The sequence below is a fragment of the Neophocaena asiaeorientalis genome, unplaced genomic scaffold, assembly GCF_003031525.2.
Source record: "Neophocaena asiaeorientalis asiaeorientalis breed wild unplaced genomic scaffold, Neophocaena_asiaeorientalis_V1.1 scaffold120, whole genome shotgun sequence".
Classification (NCBI taxonomy): Eukaryota; Metazoa; Chordata; class Mammalia; order Artiodactyla; family Phocoenidae; genus Neophocaena; species Neophocaena asiaeorientalis.
This window is the reverse complement of record NW_020185322.1, coordinates 122,150-137,373: the sequence shown is the minus strand read 5'-3', so window position 1 is coordinate 137,373 and position 15,224 is coordinate 122,150. Positions and strand designations below refer to the sequence as shown.

The following is a 15,224-nucleotide window of genomic DNA, read 5'->3' as shown; positions in this document are numbered from 1 at the left end:
CGCAGGCTCAGCAACCACGGCTCACGGGCCCAGCCACTCCGCGGCATGTGGGATCCTCCTGGACCGGGGCACGAACCCGTGTCCCCTGCATTGGCAGGCGGACTCTCAACCACTGCGCCACCAGGGAAGCCCCAGACTGTGAATTTTAACAAGATCCCCAGGCATGTTAAAGTTTGAGGAGCTCTGGCTTAGACAAAAGATTTCCTAGAAATCAAAGCTACCTTTGAGACAAAAAAGATAAAGTATGACTAAACTTAGCCACAATAACAACAAATAATTGATTACTGCTTTCCAGGTACTATACTAGTACAAGGAACATAAAGATGGAAATGTTTATTACGGAAATGTTCAAACATATACAAATGTTGAACGATTACTATAATGAACTCCCATATATCATCATCCAAGTCCACCAGTTGGGAACACTTCACCAAATTTGTTTAATCCATTACAACTCCTCCACCAACCTTTCATGTAATGGTCTTGGCATCCTGTGATTCAATGCCTCTTGCTATGTGGCTGCTTCTCATTAGCTATCTATTTTACATTTGGTAGTATATATGAGTCCATGCCACTCTTTCACTTCATCCCAGCTTACCTTAATGCCTGGATTCTTTATTAAGGTTTTCAAAATGATGGTTTTAAAAAATTCTATTATTCCTTCAGCTTTTATTAGCTGGAATTCATCTATAAAGAACTTTCCCTTATTATCTATTTCATTGCTCTGAAATACAGCTTGTCTAAGGAAGGCAGAATAAATGCTTGATTCTTTCCCTTTCATCACCAGTTTTCAGAAGTGCAACCTCTAAATAAGTGTGTTTTTTAAAGTATCTTTATTGAATTCATGGAATGTTGTAGTTTTGATGTGTTTTAATCCATGGCAGTCATTTTTTTCTGTGTTTAAATTGTCCCATCTTTAGTGAGTGGGAGCCCCTTCAGTTCATCTCTTTGTCTTTTTATACTATCCTAGTATTCTGATAGCTTTCTTGCTTTCTGGCATGACAAGATAGTTAAGGCTCATTTTGCAAATGTCCTGAACTAGATCTAGGCAAGGAGGTCTAGCTCCTTTTTGGGAAATAGTGTCTAGAGGCCGTGATCTAGGAGGTAGTGATTAGAAAAGTTCATTGCCACTAGGTTGTCATTCCTTTTAGGCATTCTCAATGGACAGACTAGGAAACACACATTTTTATAGAAAAATATATCACGAGTTCATGCTGATATTTCCAGGTCAAAGGAAAATTACAGAATTTTTACTTAACATTTTTGAAAAATATATAAAATATAAAAATATTTTGAAAAATATTTGTATTCTTTCACCCTGAAAATCTGGGTTCCTAACTATATCTATATATCTATATATCTATATCTATATCTATACGCATATAGTATTTTCAACATAGCAATACCAGTATTGTTTTCCTAACACTAAAACAACTGGATTCAATTTAGGATTTCTCTGCAATTCTTTTTGCCCTTATGATGTATGTACTATCAAGATTCTGTTCTCTGAAGTCACTTGAAATAATTCTGTGTGGTTATGAAACTTGAGATAGTGCAAAGTTCATTTATTCCCCTTTTGTATCAGAGATTTCTACTCGAAAAGGGAATCCATAAAAGTACTAGAAGAAAACTGATGTGATTATTTTAATAGAATGGTGCATATCTTACTAAGTGAAAAATAAAGCCTACTTTGACACAAAATACCATATACATGGTCAGGAAGAAAGGGTAGATACCCCAGTAGAAAAATAGGCAAAGAATACAAGTGATTCAGAGAAGAAATATGAAAGACTAAAAGCAGTGTAAAGATGCTAAATCTCCCTAAAAGTAAATAAACATTTAAACAAGTTAATTTTTTCTTCCTTAGATTGACAAAAAGTATTGATAATCATTGTTGATGAGGGTGTGAGAAAACAAGCATTCTCATGAGCTCAAATACAGTTATCTGTTTGCTTATTTCCCTACTACTAAATTATAATCGTTAAGTGCATCAGTTACATTTTATTCATGCTATATTCCCCATGCTAGCACAGTTTTTGTGCTTAGTAATGTTTTAATGATTCATACTATCAACAAATATTAACTAACCTCTGTGTACCAGGGAAGTGATTGCCTTAAAGAGGAAAGAAATGACTTATATTATCAAGTCCTTAGTAGGCAATATTTTATAGCTTGAAACTATAGAAAATTTTGAGAATGACTAGTACATGTAGAAGGATTAATAGAGCTTTGCAGCCTCATAGCAGTAATGAATTCAGGCAAGAATCATGTATAGTCATATGATGCTAAAATCATTGCTTGAAAGTTTGTTGGGGAAAGAGGGTATTTACATAGTTTCAATACTTCTTCAGTGAAGAAACCTGGAAGCCACCACCTTAACTAAGTCATCAAAGTTAACATTACCAGGAATGGAACACACTAATATTTAGCAGTCTCATCTGGTGGAAGTCACTAAGAAGTACTCAACATCGATTTTGTAGTATTCCTGCCCAAAATTCATAGCCTGAATTGAATCATAAGGAAATAATCAGATGTCATGAAAGACCGTCCCATGCCCCATCTAGCACCCTGCCAAAAAAAGGCAAAAAGTTATTCCAGATTAAAGGAGATGAAAGAGATATGACAACTAAATCTCATGCATGGTCCTGGCCTGGGCATGAGAGACGAGGAGAGAAGCCATCAGGAGCAATATTGAGGTAATCAGAGAAATTTGAATACAGACTATACAACAGGTAATAGCATTATTTTAGAATTAAATCCCGTGCATTTTATTATGATATAGTTACATAAGAATGACCTTGTTGGGAGATACATGATGACCTCTTCAATTTTATTCTTGAGTTAGCCAAAATTTTAAAGTTATAGATTAATACCAGTTGCTAATGTCGCCATATTTATTTTAAATTAAACTGCTTAATCTGAACAAAAATACATGCCTGTAAGGTATTTATGTTAATGATGTTCATAATTGTGTTATGTTTATTATGTAACATAATCATGTTAATGATTAGCATAAATATTCATTTTTATATTCATATATGTGGAGAGGAAGAAAGCAAATGTGGCAAAGTGCTAACGATGGGCGAATGTAGATGGAGAGAATATAAGAAGTCATCCTGCTCTTCTCACACCTTTTCTATATGTCTGAATTTTTGTTCAGACTGAACAGTTTAATTTAAATTTTAAAAAGTATATGGCAGTGTGAGTAAACCTGGTATTGATGTGTACTGAGTGACACCAAGAAAATGTGTCTTATAGGACCATGCTAAAAATGCATAACCATAATGCTCAAGTAAGATATTTTTAAAGTAGTCATATTGGTTTTATTTTGCAATATTTATATTCCTTTTGACAGGTAATGGAGTATCTCATAGGTGGAGATGTCAAGTCTCTCCTACACATATATGGTTATTTTGATGAAGAGATGGCTGTGAAATATATTTCTGAAGTGGCATTGGCTCTAGACTATCTTCATAGACATGGAATCATCCACAGGTAAAGACTGACTTTTCTCCAAACTATTACTTAAAGCACAAGAAATCAAATTATGTATTAAATATTTTAGTCTTAAATATTTGCGTAACCCCACATATCTGGGTTATCTAAAGTTTAGTAGTAACTTGTGTGAGTTTACGAATTATATCAACTCTTCTTTCATCTCCCTGTGTGTTTTGAATATGTTGCTTTGTCTTCGGGTATCCCATTTTGTGGAGAATATTGAATCTTTTTTCCACTCCTTTGGCTGTATGTCATATAAAAGTGCTATATGTTATAATGCCAGCTGATTTACAGTGTTTTGCTCTTTGCAAAGAAAGGTTAAGTGGCTCTTTTCGATTAAGGCTTAATCTCACCCTCCTTGAAAGAGGTAAATATGATTTTGACCTGGCTTGAGGTTTATTTTACCTAATGAAGTTTATTTATTTTAATAGAATATGTAATGAATAATGCCAAAGATAATCTAGCATTAAATAGTTAACTTTCTTGTAGATTCAGGTATACAAAATATAGTTTGCTTTTGAGAGTTGTTTTCTGCACTTTCAAAGCCACCAATGAGAGAAAATAAGTTGGGTTTGATTGTTCTGTAACTTTCTGTTTTTTTCGCTGGTAATTCTAAAATCAACACTAGCTCTTTTTTAGTTATCTGCTATTTGTTTTTTATATGTGCAGGGATTTGAAACCAGACAATATGCTTATTTCTAATGAAGGTCACATTAAACTAACAGATTTTGGCCTTTCCAGAGTTACTTTGAATAGAGGTAAGAAACACAGCAAGTAAGTACCTTTTAAAAAATCCAACACATTTTAGACACTACATTTCATTAACTTATACTGTTTTCTTTGTTAGTTTATAATGAATAAAATTTGATGATTATTTTTTTCTGCAATAGGCTAAAAACGTATACTGGTATTTTCATTCAATTAAAGATGAAAACAGATTAACTAATCTTATATCCTCAAAGGTTCTTGAAGATCTTTGGATCTTCAAAGAGGAACTGACAGTTTCTGTTCTTCCAAATTTTTATCCCTACTGAAACTGGCGCTGACCAATTAAACATCAGTAAAATGACTAAAATAACTACAACATGATAGACAACTAATACCTAAAGAAATTATTCAAATATACATGACCACCACCTTGATAAACAAGGGGCAGAGAAAATAAACACAGAAATCACAAATACATATATATGGGAGTATGTTAATTTCACTACTCATAGCACTAGAAATGCTAATTTAAAAAAGTAATAAATGAATCATTTTACACTATTAAGCTAGCCAAAAGCAAAAATGGAGAGCTGAAGATCCAGTGTTAATGAGACTGCAGAAAGCACAGGAAGTTTTCCTAGGGACATTGCAAATAAGCATAGTTCTTTCCAAAGGAAATGGAGCAGTATGATTTAAGAAACAAAGGTTTTAATTCTTTTCGACCTAGTGACTTGTGTCTTAGAATTTATTCTAAGGAAATGGTTCAAAAGAATAATATATATGGGGCTTCCCTGGTGGCGCAGTGGTTCAGTAAAAAAAAAAAAAAAAAAAAAAAAAAAAAAAAAAAGAATAATATATATGAATAAAGTTGTTTGTAGCCACATTGTTTCTAACAGGGAGAAACTAGAAACTACTTAAGTTTATTACAGAAACATGGAGAAATGACAGCTTCCTGACTTGGTAGCTTGTTGTATTATCTACTAAAATGGCAGAGGATGGAAATAAATGAGCAGTAGAACCAAATATTGGGTTATAAATTTTTAACCGTGGGATTATAAATATTTGAAAGTAAATAGAGAGCTACAATTCTTTATTTGCAAGTACAAATTTTGAAGCATTTTGAAGATCTAAAGATTTTTCATATGTTTGGTAAAATGTGACCTGAGTTGATGTGGACCATTTATAGTTTTTATTAATCCTACCTCACGTGACTACCCATACTTTTCATAGCAGTAATAATAAGTACAGATTGTAGACGAAATGCACTAGGGATGTCCCATACTATACAATATATTAATCACTTATTTTTCTAAAATCTAAACATTTACTGTTGTGGCCTCTCCCGTTGTGGACCACAGGCTCCGGACGCGCAGGCTCAGCGGCCATGGCTCATGGGCCTAGCCGCTCCATGGCATGTGGGATCTTCCCAGACCGGGGCACGAACCCGTGTCCCCTGTGTCAGCAGGTGGACTCTCAACTACTGCACCACCAGGGAAGCCCTAAACATTTTTTAATAAGGCAAATCTAACTCCTCAGTTTCAGAAAAGATATTGGGAAAAATTACAAATTAGAAAAATTTTGTATTTTTTTTTCCTTTTTTCTTTTTTTTTTCTTTTTGGTCTGCGCTGTGTGCCATGAAGGATTGTAGCTCCCCTACCAGGGATCAAACCCGTGCCCCCTGCATTGGGAGCTCAGAGTCTTAACCACTGGATCGCCAGGGAAGTCCCAGAAAAATTTTGTATTAGGGTGATATTGCTGATGAATTTAAATTATTTTTGTATTATAATATTAATATTTTTTATTTTTTCATATCTCATGGTTTAGCTTAAAGATGGCTCCCAAACATTGTGAATTTAGGTTAACATAAATAATTCTATGAAAAACATCTTGGAGCATACAGGTTTTTCTGATTTGGTTTCTTTCTTTTCCTTTATTTTTTTGGATTGTGATTAAAAAAAACTCAAGGTAAAATTTACCATCTTAACCATTTTTAAGTGTGTACTTTAGTAATATTGACTCTAGTCACATTGTCGTGCAACAGATCTCTACAACTTTTTCATCTTGTAAAACTGAAACTGAATACTCCATTTTCCCCTCCCTGCAGCCCTGGCAGCCACAGTTCTACTTTCTGTATGAGTTTGATTACTTTAGATACCTCATATAAGTTGAATCATACAGTATTTGTCTTTTTGTGACTGACGTATTTCACTTAGCATAGTGTCCTCAAGTTCATCCATATTGTAGCATGTGACAGGATTTCTTTCTTTCTTAAGGCCAAATTTTATACACACACACACACACACACACACACACACACAGATACACATATGCGTGCCGTGTTTTCTTTATCCATTCACCTGTCGATAGGTATTTGGGTTGCTTCTACCTCTTCGCTATTGAGAATGATGCTGCAGTGAACATGAGTATGTAAATAAGTCTTGAACACCCTGCTTTCAATTCTTTTGGGTGTATACCCAGCAGTGGAATTGCTGGGTCATATAGATCAAATTCTATTTTTAATTTTTTTTTTTTGCCGTACACAGGCCTCTCACTGTTGTGGCCTCTCCTGTTGCGGAGCGCAGGCTCCGGACGCGCAGGCTCAGCGGCCATGGCTCACGGGCCCAGCCGCTCCGTGGCATGTGGGATCTTCCCGGACCGGGGCACGAACCCGTGTCCCCTGTATCGGCAGGCGGCCTCTCAACCACTGCACCACCAGGGAAGCCCTATTTTTAATTTTTTGAGGTACTTCCACTGTGTTTTTCATAGTGGCTGCACAGTTTTACATTTTACAATTTACCAGCAATGCACAAGGGTTCCAATTTCTCCACATTCTTTCCAACACTTCTTATTTTCTGTTTTTTGATAGTGGTCATCCTAATGCATGTAAGGTAATATTTCATTGTAGTTTTGATTTGCATTTTTCTATTGATTACTAATGTTGAGCATCTTTTCATAAGCATGTTGCCCATTTGTATATCTTCTTTAGAGAAGTGTCTATCCAAGACTTTTGTTCACAATTTAATTAGATTACTTGGGGTTTTTTGTTACTGAGTTGCAGTTGTTTCTATATTCTATATATGAACCCATTAACAGATAAATAATTTACAGATATTTTCTCCCAATCTGTAGGTTGTCTTTTCAGTCTGTTGATTGTTTCCTTTGATGTGCAGAAGTTTTGAAGTTTGATATAGTCCCATTTGTTATTTTTGCCTTTTTCCTGTGCTTTTAAAGTCATAACCAAGAAATCATTGCCATAATATTTTTTAACTTGTTTAATCTGTAAAATATTTTTAAAGAAGTTTATTGTCATTTTTATTGTTTCATCAAAATGAGGTATAAATGAAATTCATTAAGTTCAGACTTTCAGCCTACCTTTTAAAGTCTTACACCACATACAAAGCATTACACTTCTCTTACTACTTTGGAGAGCTAAAGAAAATAGTACAGGGGCTTCCCTGGTGGCGCAGTGGTTGAGAGTCCGCCTGCCGATGCAGGGGACACGGGTTCGTGCCCCGGTCCGGGAAGATCCCACATGCCGTGGAGCGGCTGGGCCCGTGAGCCACAGCCGTGAGCCTGCGCGTCCGGAGCCTGTGCTCCGCAACGGGAGAGGCCACAACAGTGAGAGGCCCGTGTACCAAAAAAAAAAAAAAAAAAGAAAAAAAAAAAGAAAATAGTACAATATTACGTGTGGGTGCTGAATGTTCTATTTTACAATGTTACACATTGAAACCTGATAGAAATCTGCATCATTTTCTATCTTGCCCTATACTTACATAGTTAGCTCACATGAGGGGCCCACAATTTATATTAATTCCTTAAATAGATTCTGTTTTTGAAATTTATTTTATATTCTTAATATTTTGATTCCTTTCTTAGCGTTTTTTACAACCTCCTTTTCTTTTTTTTTTTGTAAATAAATTTATTTATTTATTTTTGGCTGCGTTGGATCTTCATTGCTCCGTGCAGGCTTTCTCTAGTTGCAGGGAGCAGGGGATACTCTTTGTTGCGATGCGCAGGCTTCTCATGTGGTGGCTTCTCGTTGCGGAACACGGGCTCTAGGTGCTCAGGCTTCAGTAGTTGTGGCACACGAGCTCAGTAGTTGTGATTCGCAGGCTCTAGAGCACAAGCTCAGTAGTTGTGGTGCACGGGCTTAGTTGCTCTGTGGCATATGGGATCTTCCCAGACCAGGGCTCGAACCCATGTCCCCTGCATTGGCAAGTGGATTCTTTTTTTTTTTTTAACATCTTTATTGGAGTATAATTGTTCGACAATGTTGTGTTAGTTTCTGCTGTATAACAAAGTGAATCAGCTATATGTATACATATATCCCCATATCCCCTCCCTCTTGAGTCTCCCTTCCACCCTCCCTATCCAACCCCTCTAGGTGGTCACAAAGCACTGAGCTGCTCTCCCTGTGCTATGCAGCTGCTTCCCACTAGCTATCTATTTTACATTTGGTAGTGTATATATACCTATGCTACTCTCTCACTTTGTCCCAGCTTACCCCTCCCCCTCTGCATGTCCTCAAGCCCATTCTCTATGTCTGCATCTTTATTCCTGTCCTGCCCCTAGGTTCATCAGAACCAATTTTTTTCTTTTTTTTTTTTAGATTCCATATATATGTGTTAGCATATGGTATTTGTTTTTCTCTTTCTGACCTACTGCACTCTGTATGACAGACTCTAGACCCATCTACCTCACCACAAATAACTCAATTTCCTTTCTTTTTATGGCTGAGTAATATTCCATTGTATATATGTGCCACATCTTCTTTATCTATTCATCTTTCGATGGACACTTAGGTTGCTTCCATGTCCTGGCTATTGTAAATAGTGCTGCAGTGAACATTGTGGTACATGACTCTTTTTGAATTATGGTTTTCTCAGGGTATATGCCCAGTAGTGGGATTGCTGGGTCATATGGTAATTCTATTTGTAGTTTTTTAAGGAACCTCCATACTGTTCTCCATAGTGGCTGTATCAATTCACATTCCCACCAACAGTTCAAGAGGGTTCCCTTTTCTCCACACCCTCTCCAGCATTTATTGTTTGTAGATATTTTGATGATGGCCATTCTGACCGGTGTGAGGTGATCCCTCATTGTAGTTTTGTTTTGCATTTCTCTAATGATTAGTGATGTTGAGCATCTTTTCATGTGTTTGTTGGCAATCTGTCTCTCTTCTTTGGAGAAATGTCTATTTAGGTCCTCTGCCCATTTTTGGACTGAGTTGTTTGTTTTTTTGATATTGAGCTGCACAAGCTGCTTGTATATTTTGGAGAGTAATCCTTTGTCAGTTGCTTCGTTTGTAAATATTTTTCTCATTCTGAGGGTTGTCTTTTCGTCTTTTTTATGGTTTCCTTTGCTGTGCAAAAGCTTTTAAGTTTTATTAGGTCCCATTTGTTTATTTTTGTTTTTATATGCATTTCTGTAGGAGGTGGGTCAAAAAGGATCTTGCTGTGATTTATGTCATAGAGTGTTCTGCCTATGTTTTCCTCTAAGAGTTTTAGAGCGTCTGGTCTTACATTTAGTTCTTTAATCCATTTTGAGTTTATTTTTCTGTATGGTGTTAGGGAGTGTTCTAATTTCATTCTTTTACATGTAGCTGTCCAGTTTTACCAGTACCACTTATTGAAGAGGCTGTCTTTTCTCCATTGTTTGGTCTTGCCTCCTTTATCAAAGATAAGGTGACCATATGTGTGTGGGTTTATCTCTGAGCTTTCTATCCTGTACCATTGATCTATATTTCTGTTTTTGTGCCAGTACCATACTGTCTTGATTACTGTAGCTTTGTAGTATAGTCTGAATTCAGAGAGCCTGATTCCTCCAGTTCCATTTTTCTTTCTCAAGATTGCTTTGGCTATTCACGGTCTTTTTTTTTTCCATACAAATTGTGAAATTTTTTGTTCCAGTTCTGTGAAAAATGGGTGGGCAGATTCTTAACCACTGTGCTACAAGGAAAGTCCCTTCAACCTCCTTTCTAATACTTTATTACCAAGAATTATTTTTTTGCCAGTTAGATATCACTCTTTTTTTAATTGATTAATTTATTTTTACCTTTTGACCCCCTTCATCCATTTCTCCCACCCCCTACCCCCACTTCTGGCAACCACCAATCAGTTCTCTGTATCCCTGAGCTTGGTTTTTTGTTTTGTTTTGTTTTTTATATTCTGTATATAGAGGGAACATATGGTGTTTGTATTTCTCTGTCTGCTTAGTCGTACATGTTTACTGTATGGCGTGATGGCTTTCCTAGCTCTATTTGTCTTGCACAAGCCAACTTTACAGATAATGTTAATAATGTGGAAAGTGAGGCAAAGTTCAGAGCAAATAAGTATTGACTTAGTCAATGACAGTTGAACTTTTTGAAGAATATCATATACTTTTCTTTCCATACATAGGTATCAATATGATGGATATTCTTACAACACCATCTATGGCCAAACCTAGGCAAGATTATTATTCAAGAACCCCCGGACAAGTATTATCTCTCATCAGCTCTTTGGGATTTGTAAGTACTTGATAAGAAAAAACTCATATAATATGCCCTTTCATGATTGCCATTTAAATGAATTAAAATATCAAGCATGTTGAATTACTTCAACATTTTATCTACTTAGGTGTATAACAGTCAATGCATTTAGGTGGTGTTTTTGTGAAGGTAAATCATAGCATTTGTTTTTCTCTTTTTAATAGCACACACCAGTTGCAGAAAAAAGTCAAGACTCTGCAAATATTCTTTCAACCCATATGTCTGAAACATCACAGCTTTCTCAAGGACTAACTTGTCCTATGTCTATAGATCAGAAGGACGTTACTCCTTATTCTAGCAAACTACTAAAATCATGTGAGTATAAAAGAAAAGGTAGTTTATTCTATTAAATGTGTCTTTTGAGGAACAAAGTATTTTGGAATATTCAAATATTCAGACGCTCTGTGGCATTTCTCTATTTTATCATGTAAATGCCATTTCTGACAGGGGTTGTTGCAGATCTTTAAATCAACAGAATAAAATGTCAAGTTAATTCTTCAATTAGCTATAACATTGTAATGATCATTGGGTGAATATTACTATACTGAGTCTATGGAAGTCTTATATGGAGAAGATGTAGTACTTGTACTATTCTGTTCCTTTATAAAATTATTTCCAAAAGATTCTGAAATAAAATAGTTGAAGTAAAGGTATGGTTTTTAATTATTACACAATAAAAGACAAAAGTCAAGTAGTAAAGAAGGCAAGTGGGACATTTGTGGGACTTAACCTCACCCTCTATAACTTAGCAACAGTGGACAATTTAGTTGTCTGCATGCATGTTCATCATCTTGGGAATGTGAATAATGATGCTTTGAAGGATAATTAGTGTTGTTTTTTCCATAGATTTTACCTTGTTTATAATTTGGTCCTCAAATCTGTACATATCTTGGATGAATGGGTAGACAGATAGAAAGAATTGCCTCCTTTTTACAAATTGACCCACTAGTAAGTGGGTCAATTAATTCCTGACTGCAAATATAGTTTTCTGTCCACTGACCCTTTCCTCTTGTTTCTTCAAACACTTCTGTGAACATCAAAATAGCTGAAATATATATATAACTTTGATAAACAGAAAACTGTTAGGGAGTTCCCTGGTGGTCCTGGTTAGGACTCGGCACTTTCACTGCTGTGGCCCGGGCTCAATCCCTGGTCAGGGAATTAAGATCCTGCAAGCCGTGTGGTGTGGCTGGGAAAAAAAAAAAAACAGAAAACTGTTAAAATATAGGATATGCAGATGTGATTTATAGCCTTGTTCTTAGGGGAAATGATTGCATCTCCCTCAGCCATTTTTTAATCTGATCAGAATGTGGTAGGCACTGTGCTGGTCACATGAGTGAATATGAAGATGAATACGAGAGGTCCTTGCCTCCGGAGAACCTGTAATTTTGTGGTGATTGTAGGTATAAAGGGATAATAATAACAGTCCTATAAAATAAATGCCATAGGAAGAATACTGTGATCCAACACAAAAAGTGATCATTGCTAACTGGAAAAACTAAGAATGGTTCTAAATAAAGATATAGGAACAACCAAGCAGGACCTAAAAAGAGAAATAGGATCTTAATAGCTCCAAGTATATTGGAAAAGGGCATTTCAGATAGAGGCATGAGCAAAGGCATGGACACATGGAAGTATCTTCTATCTTTAGACAACAGGACAACATGTGAGAATGGGAAGCATGTGCAAAGAAAAAGGAAGTTTAGCAGGTAGATGGGGAAGGTACATGGGGAAGGATCAGTGTTGTTACAGAGAGCCTGGAATGTAAGCTGTAGAAAAAGGGGAGCCACCAAAAGTTTCAAAGCAGGGAATGGTCTGATTGTATTGGTGATCCAGAAGGAGCTCAGTAGCAAATATACAGTGTGCAGACGCATTAGATAGGATACAAGTTCCCATGTTGCTGGGGAAAAGCAGCTGAGCAGTTTACTCAGATGTCAAGGTCAGTGTCCAGTGAGCCTCAGGAATCCCATTGAGAGGATTTATGTGCCAAAGAGAAAGTTGTTTTAGACGGACTTTCAAATCTCCTTCCAGTTTCAAAATTCTAAGGTTTATTAGATTAAAAAAAACTATAGTAAACTAAGAATTTACTTGGGATTAAAGTCATGTTCACCCTTTTCAGGAAAGAGAAAACAAGATATACATATCTTTTTATATACATATAAAATCTTAATATGCATGTATTGTGATCTTTAGTAAAACCATGATTATCTATTGTGTCTCATTTTAAGTTCAGGAGCAACAATATGTATTTTTTTATTTTTTTAAATTTATTATTTTTTTTGGCTGCATCGGGTCTTCGTTGCTGTGCACAGGCTTTCTCTAGTTGTGGCGAGTGGGGGCTACTCTTGGTTGCGGTGCGCGGGCTTCTCATTGCGGTGGCTTCTCTTGCTGCAGAGCACCGGCTCTAGGTGCGTGGGCTTCAGTAGTTGCGGCACGTGGGCTCAGTAGTTGTGGTGCACAGGCTTAGTTGCTCTGCGGCATGTGGGATCTTCTCAGACCAGGGCTCGAACCTGTGTCCCCTGCATTGGCAGGCAGATTCTTAACCACTGTGCCACCAGGTAAGTCCCAGAGCAACAATTTTTAGCATCATTATTTGTATATAAGATACAGGAACTTGTATCATATAGATGGTGCTGCTTTCTTGCACTGGCTCACTCCTAGACAAATCACTATTATTTGTTTTACCCAGTAGTGTAAAAAAGTCTCTATGGGTGTATATAATTCCACACTTGTAAGCATGTAAACCTCAACATTAAAATAAAGCCACAGTTTTAATTAAATACAAATGGAATCGAGTAAATGTAGTCCCATTCCAGCCTCCTAGCACACCTGGATATAGCACATCAATAATGGTCCTTCATCAAGAAAAGTTTCAAGTTGGATAATGGTTATTCAAAATGATTTCCTCCTAATTATGTAAGTTCACTCCCTTGTCCTGATTTCTACTTTATGAATATTGAGAGTTTTGCTTTGTTTTTTAACTTTCAGAACAGTACTTGTATGCCAAAACCACCCAAAGCCATCCTTATGGATGAAATAATGTTTACATGGAAATAGTTCTGATATGAAATACTTAATACTTTTTCTAATTATCTGTAAAGATTCAGGATCAGCGGGAAAGTAGGAAAGATGTGACATAAACTTCAATGTTTTCTCTTCCCCACAGGTCTTGAAACCGTTGCCTCCCACCCTGGGATGCCTGTGAAGTGTCTAACTTCCCATCTCCTCCAGTCTAGGAAAAGGCTGGCCACATCCAGCACCAGCAGTCAATCCCACACCTTCATGTCCAGTGTGGAATCCGAGTGCCACAGCAGTCCCAGATGGGAAAAGGATTGCCAGGTCGGAGTGACATTCACCTTACCCAAAACCAACTATGTGTGTCAAATTAATGATAGAAATGCTATGTACCATTTCATACAAATTCTGTAAGGAAATGAAATGGTTACATGAATGGCAGTCAAGGTATTCTTCATTTTTCCTATATATTCTGTCAAATTCTCTTGAAATATTTCTCATTCAAATGTGAAATTAGTTTTGCTCAGTATATGAGATTCCAATTTTTTTATTTTTGCAGTATATTAATAGTAAATGTTTGGCTTCTAGGCATCTGGATGGACTTCTTTTTTTTAATTCCCTACCCTGACACAGACCTTAGATTGTTGAGTTTTCTTAACCTGTCTTATTTTAAACTTATACTACCTCCTTCTTTACTGTTTTCTGCCAGTTTCTCATTTAATGGAATGGTAACTCTTTTGGATCAGAAGTAACTTTTAGACCACAAAGGTAATGTAGGTGTGTCTTTGAAAGTATCTATTCTAAGGAGATTGCTTACCAAATGACTAAATTTACTGCAAGTTATCTTACTTAATTTATATATTCTGTTTTGGGCTTTTTTAAGCTATTAAAGCTGAGGGGAACTAAAAATATAATAAAGTTTCCTTTATAGAAGGCTGACAAAATAATGTTAGCTTAGAATAATGTTAATACACAAAGAGTAAACCTTCCATTTGATAAAATAAATTGGACTGTATTTGCTCCTTATTCTCAGTAGCATGATTTTCTTCATTATTGTTGGATATGTGTATTTTAGGAGTAAGGTCACATTATTTTTTAGTTAAGGCAGGGTTTCTCAATCTTTTTTCCTTCTCTCATTGATTGCCCTCTAGGTAATAAATGCTTCAGGAAAAGCCAGATTTCCATTCTATTATTTTACCTCTTTTCTATTCAAGAAAGCATGTTATATAATATTTCAAACTATACATAGCTTAACCTTCTTCCTCCCTCGGCTGCACCCCTAAGGAATGCAATGATTGGGTTACAGTAGAGCCTCTCAAGTTAGGTCAGAGGAGTGACAATGGACCACAGGGGACCACTGATAAACTTGCTAATCCCCAAATGCATCATTTTCTGTGCTTCCAGAGCAGTGAGTTGTACTTTAGGAATTGTCTTTTTGTTCATGACTAACTGCTCCTTACTATTACTAAGTAAG

At 36.2% G+C, this 15,224-nt stretch overlaps 1 protein-coding gene across 4 annotated transcripts in view; it reads left to right on the top strand.

Moving 5' to 3' along the window:
* MASTL (microtubule associated serine/threonine kinase like) overlaps positions 1-15,224 on the top strand; it is a 32,551-nt gene that overhangs the window by 5,359 nt on the left and 11,968 nt on the right. For all 4 annotated transcript variants that reach the window (XM_024734169.1, XM_024734172.1, XM_024734170.1 and 1 more), the window contains exons 3-7: positions 3,356-3,495; positions 4,168-4,256; positions 10,605-10,714; positions 10,900-11,050; positions 13,902-14,074. In XM_024734169.1, coding sequence (XP_024589937.1) covers positions 3,356-3,495; positions 4,168-4,256; positions 10,605-10,714; positions 10,900-11,050; positions 13,902-14,074 — 663 coding nt within the window. The remainder of the gene's footprint in view (positions 1-3,355; positions 3,496-4,167; positions 4,257-10,604; positions 10,715-10,899; positions 11,051-13,901; positions 14,075-15,224) is intronic.